Source organism: Zophobas morio, unplaced genomic scaffold (assembly GCF_036711695.1).
Source record: "Zophobas morio isolate AGI-343-1 ecotype UQ-CSIRO unplaced genomic scaffold, CSIRO_AGI_Zmor_V1 ptg000030l, whole genome shotgun sequence".
Taxonomy (NCBI): domain Eukaryota; kingdom Metazoa; phylum Arthropoda; class Insecta; order Coleoptera; family Tenebrionidae; genus Zophobas; species Zophobas morio.
Window position 1 is genome coordinate 96,165 of NW_026972135.1, and position 14,785 is coordinate 110,949.

General features: G+C 35.5%; 1 protein-coding gene across 5 annotated transcripts in view; it reads left to right on the forward strand.

Annotated features, from left to right (window-relative positions):
- LOC135139134 (ephrin type-B receptor 1-B) overlaps positions 1-14,785 on the forward strand; it is a 30,024-nt gene that overhangs the window by 13,616 nt on the left and 1,623 nt on the right. For 2 of the 5 annotated variants that reach the window (XM_064069241.1, XM_064069242.1), the window contains exons 5-15: positions 30-134; positions 200-583; positions 1,818-1,973; positions 2,725-2,888; positions 2,953-3,421; positions 4,259-4,441; positions 4,944-4,991; positions 5,099-5,239; positions 5,996-6,541; positions 13,552-13,804; positions 14,023-14,355. In XM_064069241.1, the coding sequence (XP_063925311.1) occupies positions 30-134; positions 200-583; positions 1,818-1,973; positions 2,725-2,888; positions 2,953-3,421; positions 4,259-4,441; positions 4,944-4,991; positions 5,099-5,239; positions 5,996-6,541; positions 13,552-13,804; positions 14,023-14,355 (2,782 nt within the window). The remainder of the gene's footprint in view (positions 1-29; positions 135-199; positions 584-1,817; positions 1,974-2,724; positions 2,889-2,952; positions 3,422-4,258; positions 4,442-4,943; positions 4,992-5,098; positions 5,240-5,995; positions 6,542-13,551; positions 13,805-14,022; positions 14,356-14,785) is intronic. The other 3 variants (XM_064069243.1, XM_064069244.1, XM_064069245.1) reach the window with 3 other exon arrangements.

The following is a 14,785-nucleotide window of genomic DNA, read 5'->3' on the forward strand; positions in this document are numbered from 1 at the left end:
CGAAAGATACTAACATGGGGCACTTTCAGGGAATGCTCTATCTTGCAAAGAAACTTTCAGTTTGCTCTACTACGAATTCGACGCGGCTACGAGAGAACCGCCCCCCTGGGACGCCGAAAGATATAAACTAATAGGTAAGTCGACAGTCGCATCTTGGTACCTTCATCTCAGGACCTAATATACTTAATAACAATCACAGGTCGCATAGCGGCCGGCGAAGGCCGCTTCAACTCCAACAGCGAAGTCAACATCAACACCGAAGTGAAGAGCATACCCGTGACGAAGAAAGGGGTGTATTTTGCGTTCCGGGACCAAGGCGCTTGCATCTCTCTTCTTGCCATCAAGGTGTACTACATAACCTGTCCGGAAGTGACTATCAATTTCGCTAAATTTCCTGCCACGCCGACGGGCAAAGAAATAACAATAATAGAACAAGCTACAGGTAGTTGCGTGCCGAACGCGGAAGTGGTCGGCGGGACTCCGACCTATCTGTGCAAAGGGGATGGAAAATGGACACTCCTTTCGGGAGGGTGTAAATGCAAGGCCGGTTTTCAGCCAGATGTCGAGAAGCAGTCTTGCAATGGTAGGTGCTCTGTGGTTTATTTATTTGCGAAATTAACTATCTGTGAAAGTATGTTGCGTCCTGAGGCGCTTACTAAGCAAGAAAGCATTGCGACACGTAAGATTGTTCGGAAGAAGGCGGTACATTGATGCTACTAATAAGGTTAAGACTTTGGAATCGTAGCTATTGACATGTGTGAATGACTCAAGTGTCGGAATATTTGAAAGAAACGTAAAAAACATGTGAGAATTTGCAGATGTGGACGTAATAATCATGTTAGAAGTTGTTTATTGAAAAGTTATTATTATTTATAAACCGTTCAGGATGTTTTTAGATAAAAGTGAGCCATGAAAATTTTTTCTGTACTATCTCTCTTTGAAACGTTTTGAAACACCACAACCCTTTCAAAATCTGCACTTGAGTATAAATGAATTATGACCTATCTTTGTTTTCCCCCATGCCAAAGTTCAGATTTGATACTTACGGTGTTGTCAGTTGTATTTTCAGGTAAAATGCAGTGTTGATGGTTTTTTAATTTTGGCACATACTATATTTAATACTTTTTTTGACAAATTGCTTCAAAATGCAACGCTATAACAATACATTTGTACATTTTAGAATTGTTTGTATAGGATTTTTTAAAAATGAATAAAATTAAGTTAATTTTATTAAATAAGTTAAAAATGGTTTAATATCTAATTTTTGGAGTAGTACCGTTTTTGTTGCTTATCAGAATGAATAGATAAGTATTGTTAAACTCTTGCGACCAGTTTTTTTTAATAATGTTTAAACGAGTTAAGCCATACTAAAACTCTGTATAGATACTCATATATACAGGGTAAGTCACTAAGCGCACGTTCCTCGATATCGCATTTTCATTAATTACTAGAAATAGAAAAGAAGTCGAAACCAATATTGTACGGTTCTTTGAAGGACTATACTCAAAAATTATTTTTAACTACATTAAGGATTTTTTTGCTATTTTCCCAGACTCATCAGTTGATTGTTACGAGTGTAGCGGAGCGTTAATCCGCCATTTTCCAGACATTCCGTAGGGTGTTCCATTTGAAAAAACTAAAATATTGATATTCGAAAATTGTATTGATGCCACAACAAAGCACGTACCTTTATTTATCTCCCCACAGAATAGTGCAACACAGATTTTAAAAATAAGCCTAAAGTATATTTTAGTAAAGATATTCAAGCAAGTTTTTATAAAAGTTCTATATTATCTTTCTTTCTTTCTTTCTTCTAGTTTGTGGCCCCGGAACCTACAAATCAGAAGTGGGGGATGGACCTTGCATGTCTTGTCCTGAACATTCTATGGGCAACGATTATGGTCTCTCGGAATGTCGTTGTAACAGTGGTTATTACAGAGCCCCCACCGACCCCAAAAACATGTCCTGTACACGTAAGTTTTCAACAGTTGTATGCACATATACCACGTCGAGCGAGAAATTGATTCCTAGTTAAGATTTTTAATTTTGTTGCAGACTTTTGAATACGTTAAAAAATTGAATCGACTTCTCAGGCAAATAATTAAAAAATCATTTCATCTAATAGTTCAGATCTTTTTCTCAAAGTGGCCATGATTAGTATTAAACCAGAAAAATGGGAAAATTAGGTCAACGCCACATAAGTTAAGGTTTTGATACCTACTGGTACCATCATTTAAATGATGAACAGGAATTAGCTTACAAAAAACATTAAAGTTGATACACTTACCCCAAAGTACGTACAAGACTTAGTGATCACGTAATTACACAAATTGTGCTGCTGTTACCAGCAACCTCAACGTCTAAATATGAAATGAAAGGAACCAAAACTGAAATAAAAATTAAATTAAAGAAAGATGTCTATCGAATGTTTTAGAAATAAAAATGTAACCAGCTCAATCGAGTGTTCTACAAATACCCACTAGAAAATGTATAGTTTTTAAAAAATTCACGACCTGCTATATTAGTTATTAACCGGCCTGTTCATTTGTACTAAATTTCAATGTTAGCCGTCGCTGTATAATTAAACCTCAACCTATGTGGGCGTCGATCCAATTTACGTATCTTTTAGGTTCAAAAAATGATTGTTTTGTTAGATATTTTCTAAACACCCAGTATAATTTTTCAACAATTTACGACGTTTCTGATATACATATATTTTTGCAGAACCGCCATCCGCCCCTCAGAACCTCACGGTGAATTTCGTAGACCAGTCAACAGTAGCACTGAGTTGGACCCCTCCAGAAAACTTGGGAGGACGCAACGATGTCGTTTATCGAATAAAATGCGACGCTTGCAGCTTAGGTTTAGTGCAATACAACCCCCACACGGTGAGCAAATCAAGAGGAGATTTTTTTTTACATAGATATTAAAAATTTCCTCTAAAAATGTCAGGAAACTTTCAACGACACCCGCGTGACGATCTCTGGCCTAAACGCCGTCACCACTTACCGTTTCCAAATCTTCGCCGAGAACGGCGTCTCGTTCATGCGAACAAACCAACAACCGGAGTACGCCGACGTCACGGTGACCACCGAAGCGCTGGTGGCAAGCAGCATCACGAACGTCCGCGTCACGTCGGTGATGAGTTCCGAAATCACGTTAGCTTGGGACGCTCCGTCCACGGACACGGCAAACGATGTCGAAAACGATCTAGTCGAAACATACGAAGTGAGGTGGTTCCCGAGGAGCGACATGGAGTACAGCAATTCGTCGAGTTTGCTAACTACGGACCTATCGGCCACGATCACAGGCTTGCAGCAGAGGACCGAGTACGGACTGCAAGTGAGGGCGAAAACCCAAAGAGGCTGGGGAGCTTACTCTCCGGTTATTTTCAAGACGACGGGGCAAGTGCTCAACACGGGTAGGTGTTGCAATTCTTTTCGTTTCAGTTAGTTTATTCATGACTATTTCTGTCGAAGAAATCAACATTAAAATCACGACAAAAGATTCGTTGTGTTTGACGAAGTAAAACACACTAAGATGCAATGTTAAAATACAGGTGTTCTAAATTTTAGGCTTGTATCTGAACACTGTATGTAGTGGTTGTAGTATACAAAATAGTAGCCTTAGTTACTCATTGCTGGGACGAAAATTTGAATACTTTTGGGCTGATTCGTGAAAACATTTGGAATTTAAAGGGGGGGCTAACAACCTTGTACAAAATTCTCAATTGGGTGTAACCTGTAGGGAAATAAACTATTAGTATTATTATTAAAAGTCGATGGGTTACAAACACAGGAAGGTAAACTGTCGCAAAATTTTGTGTGAACAAAATCATGTTGCAGCAAAAATAACTTTTTTGAGAAAATTCCTCCAGTTTCAAAATTCTTGTAATCATTAACATTTGTGTACCAAAATGATTCACTTCGTCGTTGGGTGCACGAATCAGATTTAAAAAGTTATCCCACCAAAAACTTAAAGTGAAGGATCATAGTTTACAATTCTACACGCAGGAAGTCAATTTGGGTTTTTAGATGGTTGTAACTTTTTAATAAATTCGAAAAACAATGATGTGGGAGTTTTGTAAGAATAACTACAACAAGCACGTACATTCTCAACCTTCATCAGTATTGGTGTATATTATTAAATTCCTCCAAAAATTATTATTGTTCTTTCGTTCGTTGAAGTTACAGTTATAGTTTACTTTTGTTTTTGATTTATGATATATTAAAAGTAACAATTTTTAATTTATTTTCAGCGTATGTTGGTGACGAAGAAGGTATCCGGTTACAGTTAGTAGCTGGTTCCATCGTTGTGGTGGTTGTTGTCTTGGTGGTAATTATCGTCTTCACGGTTATGTTTCTGAGGTCCAGATCGAACGATGAATGTAACAAAAAACAGCCTAGCGATTGTGATACACTGGAATATCGCAACGGCGAAGGTAATTAGTTGAATCTTTCATAGTCATAACTAAAAATGTTAACACTTGAGATACAGTGCCAGATTCATTTCGACGTTTTACCGACGTTATTCGTTTTTTAATTTTTTGTTTTCGTTGGTGAAATTTCGACTCCGATTTCAAACACACTGATATTATAAACAAGATTCAAATTTTAAATGTGCTAGATTCTCTCAAGTTGGTTATTTATTATTTTTTTAATATTAGACTGCACAAACCACCTTTTATGTGTATAATGATGCCTTCAATGCACTTTCACGCTACCCAACAGGATTGGTAGTAACCTACAGTAAGTTTCACGTTTAGTACCACGTTGATGTGACGTCACAATTGTTTTGTTGCACCTCCACTTTTTTGTAGCACTCAATCTTAAGCAGCAGCGTAGCTTCTTGCAAAGATTGAGTGCAATTAATTTTTGTTTTATTTTTGTGTGTGCCTTTTTTTTGTTCTGTTAATTTATGTTGTTTTGTTCGTTTTCTTTTAGTTCATCATAGTTTGGACAACCCTCCTATTGTTGCAACTCATACAAATGGTAACTTTTATTTATTTATTTTTTTATTTATTTATTTTCTTATATATACTACTTACGCATTAGCTTTTTAAACTGCAAAATGTTATTATATTCGTTTGGTGTTATAGTGACGACTCCTCTGTTTACTGGAATCAGTGGTTCGTCAAGAACGTATATAGATCCACATACGTACGAAGATCCAAACCAGGCCGTAAGAGAATTTGCAAGAGAAATAGACGCGAGTTGTATCACGATAGAAGCCATAATAGGTGAGCACAAAATCGACAGTTTGTTGTTGAATTGTTGATTTAAACTGAAGATTAAATTGAATTTCAAAAAAATCGGTCGAAGGTTATTTCGACAAAACTTCCCTCGTCCCTGAACTGCACCCCAATAAATCCCTCTTTGAAAAATTATAAAAAAATTGCCATTTTTGTTTTCTGATAACCTCGATAAAGCAAAAACCAGTGGCGTAAATAACGCTCCCGCAGGTTTTTTGACTTGAATTTTTGAATTCTTTCTTCCTCTTTTTTTTTTTTGTTTTTTCAATTTCACGATATGCATCTCTTCGAATTTCCAGTTTAAAATTTTTAACTTTTCAGATTTTTCAAATTTTGGATGTTCCAATTTTTAGGTTTTGCAGTTTAGCGAGTTTCAATTTTTAGATTATCAGTTTTTCATTTCTACAATTTATCGATTTGCAATTTTTCGTTTCGGCTTTTTATTTTCTTCGTTTCTTCAATTTTTGATTTGCAATTTGTCTAGTTTTCGTTTTAAATATGTATCTAATAATTATAATTAAAAAAATCACTTTTTCATTTATTCAATTTAATTTTTCAATCTTTCGATGTTATAGTTTTTCGACGTTAGAATTTTGACATCTCTGTAATTTTTCAACTTTACGATTTTTGGGTTTTACAATTTCTCAACTTTTCGATTCAAAAAATGGAAAAATCGCAAAGTTGTAAAATAAAAAAATCAAAAATGAAAAAACGTAAAATTATATAAATAATATTTTTTCCCAGGCGGCGGGGAATTCGGCGACGTGTGCAAGGGCAAACTCAAAACCAACGGTATCGACATCGACGTGGCCATAAAAACCCTCAAAGCCGGTTCACTCGACAAGGCCCGCAACGACTTCCTTACCGAAGCGTCCATCATGGGCCAGTTCGAGCACCCCAACGTCATCTTCCTGCAGGGCGTCGTCACTAAGTCCAACCCCGTCATGATCATCACCGAGTACATGGAGAACGGCTCCCTCGACACGTTCCTTCGCGCCAACGACGGCAAGTTCCAGGTGATCCAGCTCGTGGGAATGTTGCGGGGCATCGCATCCGGCATGCAATACCTCAGCGAGATGAACTACGTGCACCGGGACCTGGCGGCGAGGAACGTCCTCGTCAATTCGCAGCTGGTGTGCAAGATCGCCGACTTCGGCCTGAGCAGGGAAATCGAGAGCGCGACGGAGGGCGCGTACACGACGCGGGGCGGCAAGATACCGGTGAGGTGGACGGCGCCGGAGGCGATCGCCTTCAGGAAGTTCACGTCGGCGAGTGACGTGTGGTCGATGGGTATGTTGCGATATTGTGGTTTGCATGTCAGAATGTTTTCAAGTTTGACAAATCCGGTGGTTACTTATTGTTATTTCGATGTCCAACGGCTAAGCGGGTAAGAAACCCAAGGCTAGAGTAACGTTTAATAATCAGAAGAAACAAATTGTTATATATAAATATCAAATGGTGATGTTTTTGAGAATTGTTATTGAACTACGAATGTTTTTCCTTGTAAGAGAAAAATATGTGGTCAAAATACTCTAGGAAACCTATAAGTGAATCGTACACAAAAAATAAATGTATTATACCAGAAAGATGGGAGAATTAGGTCGACGCCACATATAAACTACAAGGCCTTAAAAATTACTGAAAAAAGTGACGACACTGGAATGTCAGTCACTGTCTAATTTGTTTGTTTTTCTGTTGGCTGTTTTTACTTCCTGAGCGTTTAGTGGAGTTACTTATACAGGCTGACCCAAAAAATTAATGTATGAGGAAATTTGTTGTACTGATTGATATACGTGTTTTTGCAAAAATGACGTTATTACAAAATTTTGTAATGAAAGAACTCACTTGAAACAAACGCGTACATTACGTACATATCTTTATTTTAAATTATAAGGGTCATCATAAAAAAATAACATTCATAAAATCATTTCTTATAATTCTTCGAAAAGTCTGGATTTATTTATCTCCGACCAATTTTTTTGATATCACAATTTTTCGTTTTGTCCTTTTCTTTCATTTTTCAATTTTTTAATTTCTCGACTTCAAATTGTTTAATGTTTCGTTTCTTCAATTTTTCGATTTGCAATTTTTCATTTTCTCGATTTTATGCAACAATTTTCGTTTTTCCATTTCCTTTATTTTTTTTAATCTTTCCAGTTGATAATGTTTAGTTTATTCAATTTTGCAAATTTTGGATTTCCAGTTAGACGATTTTCCGATTTCTTTAATTTTCAACTTTTAGATTTTGCACTATTTCGATTTTTAAGTTTCTCAATTTTAATCTTCGGATTTTTTAATTTTTAGTTTCATCAATTTTTCAAGTTCCTGATTTCCAATTTTTAGATTTTTCAAAGTTGCCATTCATTCATTTTATTCGAAAAGTTGAAAAATTGTCTGAAAAAACGAAAAATTGCAGAATCGAAAAAGAGGAAAATCAAAAAATTTCAAATGAATAAACTGGAGAAACAAACATTGAAACACTGAAAATCTAAAAATCGAGAAACTTAAAAATCGAAGGAAATTAATGGATCGAAAAATTGGGAAGAAAAAATTAATCGAATCGAAAAACTGGAAAATTCAAACATTGTAAAATCGAAAAATTATGGTATCGTCAAAATTGTAAAGTTGAAAAACTGTAACAATGGAGGATCAAAACAGTGAAAAATGAAAAAAATGAAAAACTTTTAAAATCCAATCACTGAAAAATTCTAAAATTGTAAAATTAAAAACTAGAAAAATTGCTATTCAAAAAATGAAGAAATGAACAATTGGAAAAGCGAGAAAATTGAAGACTCCTGCAATCATAAATTGAAACATCCGAAGGTTGGAAAAGCTGGAAATCGAAAAAGTGAAAAATTTAAAACTGAAAATTCGAAGAGTTCTATAACGTAAAATTGAAGAAACCAAAAAGTTAAAATCGGAACATTTAAAAATCGAAAAATTGTAAAAATAAAGAAAATGGAAAACCGAAAAAGTGAAAAGATAAAAATTTTAAAAACAAATAAATATAAAATCGAAAAATTGAAAAATACTGAAAAAGTGAAAATTTCACGTTGAAGGGAACAAAATTTATAAAATCAGAACAATATAAAACCTGAAATTTCTAAAAATAAACAAAGTAAAAACCGAAAATTGCAAATCAAGATAAGATAAGATAAGATAAGATAATTTATTGGTGTTAAAAACAAATTGTTTTACACAGGTCATTAATTGCTTAGGCTACCTACTTACATATTTAAACAATTGAAATCTTTACATTTTAGATATTCATCAAATGTGTAAAAACATTTAGTTGTAAAAAAACTCTTAAGTTTACTCTTAAAGATACTTAGTGGTTGGTTTCGGAAGTTAGTAGGTAAAATGTTGTAAAATTTGACAGCAAAGTATCTTGTACCTGTTTGTGCCCTTGTTAAACGTGTGTAAAAGGGAATTAGGTTATTTTTATTTCTGGTGTCATGAGAATGAGACTCGGTGAAATTCGGGAATTTATTTAAATGTTCTTTGACGAAAACTAAGCAGTGGTAGATAAACAGTGAAGGTAGAGTTAAAATATTGAGAGAAACGAACACTGATTTGCAGTCAGCACGATACTCAAGACCAGTTATGCTACGGATGGCTCGTCTTTGGAGAGCAAAGATTCTATGACGAATGACAGAGTGTCCCCACACTATTATTCCATATTCCAGCAGAGAATGAAAAAGGGCAAAGTATGCAACTAATGTTGTTTTTAGGGATACATTTTTCCTAAGTTGACGAAGTAGAAAGATGTTTTTACTTAGTTTTTTTGCCAGTTTATCCCCGTGAGGTTTCCAAAGAAGTTGGTCGTCGATGGTAATACCAAGAAATACCGTGTCTTTGCTATAGCTTGAATTTGTTGGGTTATCTCTGTTCAGTGTGAAAAGCATATTGACTGATTTGTCGGTGTTCATGCTTAGTTTGTTGCTGTTGAACCATAGTTTAGCTTTCGATTGTACCTCCAAATTCTTATCTTCACATTCTTCAAGAAAATCACCTCTGTTTAGTATAGTGGTGTCGTCGGCGTATAGAATAACTTTCGAATTTGTTAAATTAGACGGGAGGTCATTAATAAAAATTAAGAAGAGAAGTGGGCCTAATATAGATCCCTGCGGGACGCCACACGTAACAGGAAGATAGCTAGAAGACGTTTCTCCCATAGTGACTTTTTGAATTCTGTTTCTAAGATATGATGATATGAGACGAACACTCTCTGGGTGCAGATTATAGAAATAGAGTTTTCGAAGTAGTAGCGAATGGCACACACAGTCGAAGGCCTTGGTCAAATCTAAGAAGGATGCTGCAGCATAAGTACCTTCGTGAAAACAGTCCGTGATATCGTCAACGAGATCTATAAATGCTTTTGATGTGTTTAATCCGGACCTAAAGCCAAACTGATTGGAACAGATTAAATTATGTTTCTCAAAATAGCCACTCAATTGCACCATAAGAATTTTTTCCAAAATTTTAGAAAAAATCGGAAGAAGCGATATTGGACGATAATTACTACTGTCGCTAGGGTCACCTTTTTTAAGAATTGGGATAACATTCGCAACCTTTAGGCAGTCGGGGAAGGTACAGGATTTAATACAGGTGTTAATTAATTTTGTGAGGGGGGATAAAATAATATCTTTGATAGTTTTGATTATTTCGACACTAAACCCATAGACGTCTCTAGATTTGCTGTTTCTCAATTTATTAATTACTTCTCGAACTTCGGCACAAGATACTTCCCTGAATTGAAAATACGATACATCACTACTACAGTCACTACACATTAAAAATAAGGGGTCATAATTTGAAGGAGGTATTTTGCTGGTTATATTCCTAGCAATGTTACAGAAAAAAACATTGAAATCATTGACATTTTTGTTACAACTTTTGATAACATTAGTTAATTTGTCACTGCGTTTTGCATTGATGGTAGACCACATAGCTTGTGTTTTATTGTGGGCCTGTTTTATGTAGTTTTCGTTAGCAGTGATTTTGGCCTCACGAATTGCGTTCCGGTATAGATTGCGATATAAATTTCTAGCTGCCTTAATGTCAGTGCATTTAGTCAGAGAAAATAGGTCGTTCAATTTTAGCAGGTTATTTTTCATGTTTTTGAGTCGATAATTATACCAGCGCACAGATTTATAATGAGATGCCTTAACTAATTTTTCAGGGAAACATAGAAAGACATTGTGTTGTATCACATTAATGAGTTCTTGAAAACTTTTGTTTGCGTCAGAATAGTTATTTGTGATGACGTTCCAATCGACTAGCTCCAGGGATTTGTAAAGACAGAATTTTCCAAATTCGGTAATGGGTCGTGAAATAACAATCTTCTCCGTCGATTGATTGACAGGAAAATCAATCACAAGCCATATTCCTCGATGGTCAGAAATACCTAGATCTATAGGACTAACATGGAGATAATATTCTTGTATGTTTGTGAAAACATTGTCCAGGCAATTTGCCCCTCTAGTGTTAAAATTGACAATGGGTTTAAGACCGTAACTTAGGAGTAGGTCCAGCAAGGCAGTTCTTTTTGCATCATTGGAGTTGAAAATGACGTTTAGATCACCCCCAAGAATAATATTTTTTTTGACATCTAAGCAATTTAAAAGTTTTGCTATGATACGTAGGAACTCCTCAAAGTCGCCTGATGGAGGACGGTATAGAGATACAACCGTTAGGTACACGTTAGGTACACGTATAGCAGATATTTCACATATTTTACTGGAAGATAGGGCTACTAACTTGGGTATGCTGTCGGCAATAAGTTCTTGATGGGTAAAAATAATGGATCCACCATATCCTTTACCTCCTCTTGAGAAGTAAGATTTTGCAGAATATCGTTCCACTGATACAACGTTGCACTCGGGTTCTGATAGCCAATGTTCGGTGAGGCATATAACAGAAGGTGACAAATTTTGATCTTCAAGAAAAGCTTCCAGTTCTTCTGTTTTATTTCTTAAGGACTGGACATTTTGGTACAAGATATTAATACTATTTTTTGCAGAGGCTAGATCTCTGTTTGTATTCGCTTTGTAATTTACATACGCTTTTCTAAAAAAGCATTGTTGTCGTTCAATTCGTTATGACCACCTTGTTTGCTGATGGATTGTTGCTTTGGAAAATAGTAACGATTTAGCACAATACCCTTTGGCCAAAAGTTTTCGTTCAGTACCTTATCTTTGTTTGGAAAAGATATCATAATTTTAAATGACGCAGTGCTGTTTTTACTTTTAAGATCAAGTTTTACAACTTCGGATTCACATACACTGCTGACATGCTTCTTTATGTCCTCCGCCGTAGTATTTGGATCAAAACGAGTGGCAAACAAGAACGCCTTCTTTTCAACTGCTCTAAGGGGAATGGTGGTTTGTGCATCTCCTTTACCAACCACAAGATGTCGCCTTTTGTTTTTATTATAGCGAATTTCAGTGAAAACTTCCTCTTCCTTAGGTTTATTATCAATATCTTCGGTGCTTTTAACTTTAGTCACCTTTGACGGTTCTTTATTGGGAAGATTGATGATCGATTTCATTAAATTTAATTGATCTCTTTCAAGTGCTATTAAGTTGGATTCATTGCTCAAAGATGGTTTTTGGTGCTTTTCATTACTGACGATGTCTTTCAGTTTCGCTTTCTGATTATCTCTTTCTTTCGAGTTAGATTTTTTTTTGTTATTTATTTTATCTTGTCTTTCCTCGCCCTTCTTTATGTTAAAATTATCTGATATAATGATTTGCTCAGTTTTCTTTGCTGCGCTGGTAGCGGCGGGTCCATTACTCATATGCTCACTGGAGATTTTACATTCCAGTCCCTTTAATTTCAGCCTGATGTCTTTCAGTTCCGTAAAAAGAATTTTAAAATTGTCATTTATTTCCATTTTCATTTGAAGCAGTAATTCTGATACCGATGTACTGTCGTCATTTACCGTGGCATTATTTAATGTGGGTGCCGATGCCGGTATACTACAGTGGAACATATTGACTTTTTCTTGTAGCACAGTGACTTGATTTTGTAAATCCCTGTTTAGGTCTTTGAGTACACTATTTTCAAAACTTACAGACTTATTGATTACTGAGTTATTTAGCTCATCGTCCGAATCTTCTTCGTAGGTGAAAGTAAGTTGATAATTTTTGTCGAGGTTGTCACACCGATGTTTTTCTTCTGTTATCATAGGTTGTTCACAGCAGTTTTTTCTGTTTTTTTCTGCACAACTTGGATGAAAGTATGACCCACAGTTTGCACATAGGACCCTTTTTTTTTACAGCAGGGTTACTGCAGTAACAGCACAGAGGTTTCTCGCGCGTTTCACCCATTCTTAAACACAGTTCAATATATTTGAAACCGAAATTGAAAACTCGAGAAATTGCAAATCGAAAAATTGAAACATTCAACAGCTGGAAAACCGAAAAAGTGAAAAATTTTAAAATGAAAATTCGTAGTTGCATATCGTAAAATCTAAGAAACAAAAAAAAATATGGAAAAGTGAGTGAACGAAAAATTGAAAAAATTGAAGTTGAAAAACAAACTTATAAAATCAGAACATGGAAAATTCGAAAAATTGTAAAATATAAAAAACCGAAACGAAAAATTGCAAAGCGAAAATTTGTAGATATAAAAATTAAAGAATCGAAAAGTTCAAAAATTAATACATAAATTGAAACCTGGAGAAATTTTAAATCGAAACACTGAAAAACTTGAACTTAAAAACTCAAAAAATGGCAAATCGAAAAACTGAAGAAACAGAAAAATTATTATTTACGCCACTGGTTTTTACGTTATAGAGGTTATCAGAATAAGGCAAAAATCGCAAACAATTTTTGTAATTTTTCGATGAGGCGGGATTTGTTGAGCTGCATTTCAGGGGCGAGGAAAGTTCTGTCGAAATAACCTGCGACCAATTTTTGTTTTTTATTTTGTCACAATGACAAATTTTGAACGCAGTTAAACTCTCAAGCATAACTCGTGTAATTTATATAATCACTATGTTTCATAAGCCAATTCATGTTCATCATTTAGCCTTGATGATGCTGCCAGTAAGTACTGAAACATGTTAGCCCTCACTTAAAAACTTTAACTCATGTGGCGTCGACCCAATTTTCCCATCGTTTGACACACCTAGTCCTAATCGTGGCCATTTTGAGAAAAAGATCTGATCTACTAGATTTAAAAAATAAATGTGTAAAAACGAAGCCATGAAATTTCCACCCACTGCCGTTCACCGATTTATTTCTGCTAAATATTTTCCTATGTAACAAAAACTGACGAAACATCTTCATCTTCAGGTATCGTGTGTTGGGAGGTGATGTCGTATGGTGAAAGACCCTATTGGAATTGGTCGAATCAGGACGTCATCAAGAGTATAGAGAAAGGATATAGACTGCCGGCACCAATGGACTGTCCGGAGGCAATCTACCAACTCATGTTGGACTGTTGGCAAAAGGAACGTACTCACAGGCCTACATTCCAATCGATCGTTAAAACGTTAGATAAATTAATTCGGGTACCAGACACCTTAAGAAAAATAGCACAGAATCGGTAAGCTTTTGATCTAGCGTAGCGCATGTTAGTGCTTTTTGCCACTTTTCTTTTTTCTTACTTTTTTGTTGGTCCTGTGGGCGGGGTTCTGTGTCCAACGAAGACGGATATGTTGAAATTTTGACAAATAATATAACTGAAAACACAGAACATTCGCCTTCATTGTAAAAGACTAGTATCTCTTCGTTATGTTTAGTTTTTAATTTTTGTTATTCTAGCCCTCCGCCGCCACCATTTAATCCATATATTTGGCAAGATATACATCGTTCATCAGAACTGCCCATAAGGGAGCAAAATTCTTGTTTCTTCGGCGATTACGGATTGCCAGACGTAATTCTTTTGCAGAATTATGAAATGAGTAATCCATATTGCGGTTCTCTTTTAAATTTCAATCAGTGGCCGTCACAAGAACGCTTTAACGCTTTCGAACTGAATACGATTTACGGCTCCAATTTCGGCAGTTCTGACCATATGTGTTCATATAAGGAAGACACTGATTTATCACCACACACGTACACTAAAAGGGGCGCTTGGGTCACTTTTAACAACATGTAAATATGCTTTTCATGTTTTTATTGCATGTTTTTGATTTTTTTCTGTTTTACGAACGTTTACTTTTATGCATTTTATGAACAATTTTTAACACGGTTTGCTTAAAGTGTGCACAGAATTAACACTTGTACATTTGAGAGCAAGTTCAAGCGATCATTTAAATTCGAGTGTAAATATTTAAATAACACTAGTTACACACGTATATGTATATCAAAAATATACTCATTGTCATAAAAATATGGTTCCTAGATCCAAATTTAAATGATCGTTCTCTGCTCTAGAGTGCATTGATGTATTATGTCGTTTTTAAGAATGTGGACACGACTAACAGCGATGTCAACTTAAAAAGAAACAGATATGGTAGTCCTTGATGCACCTCATTCTTCTAAAACTCTCCTTTTTTGTGCGTTGCTCTTAAGATTTATTCTA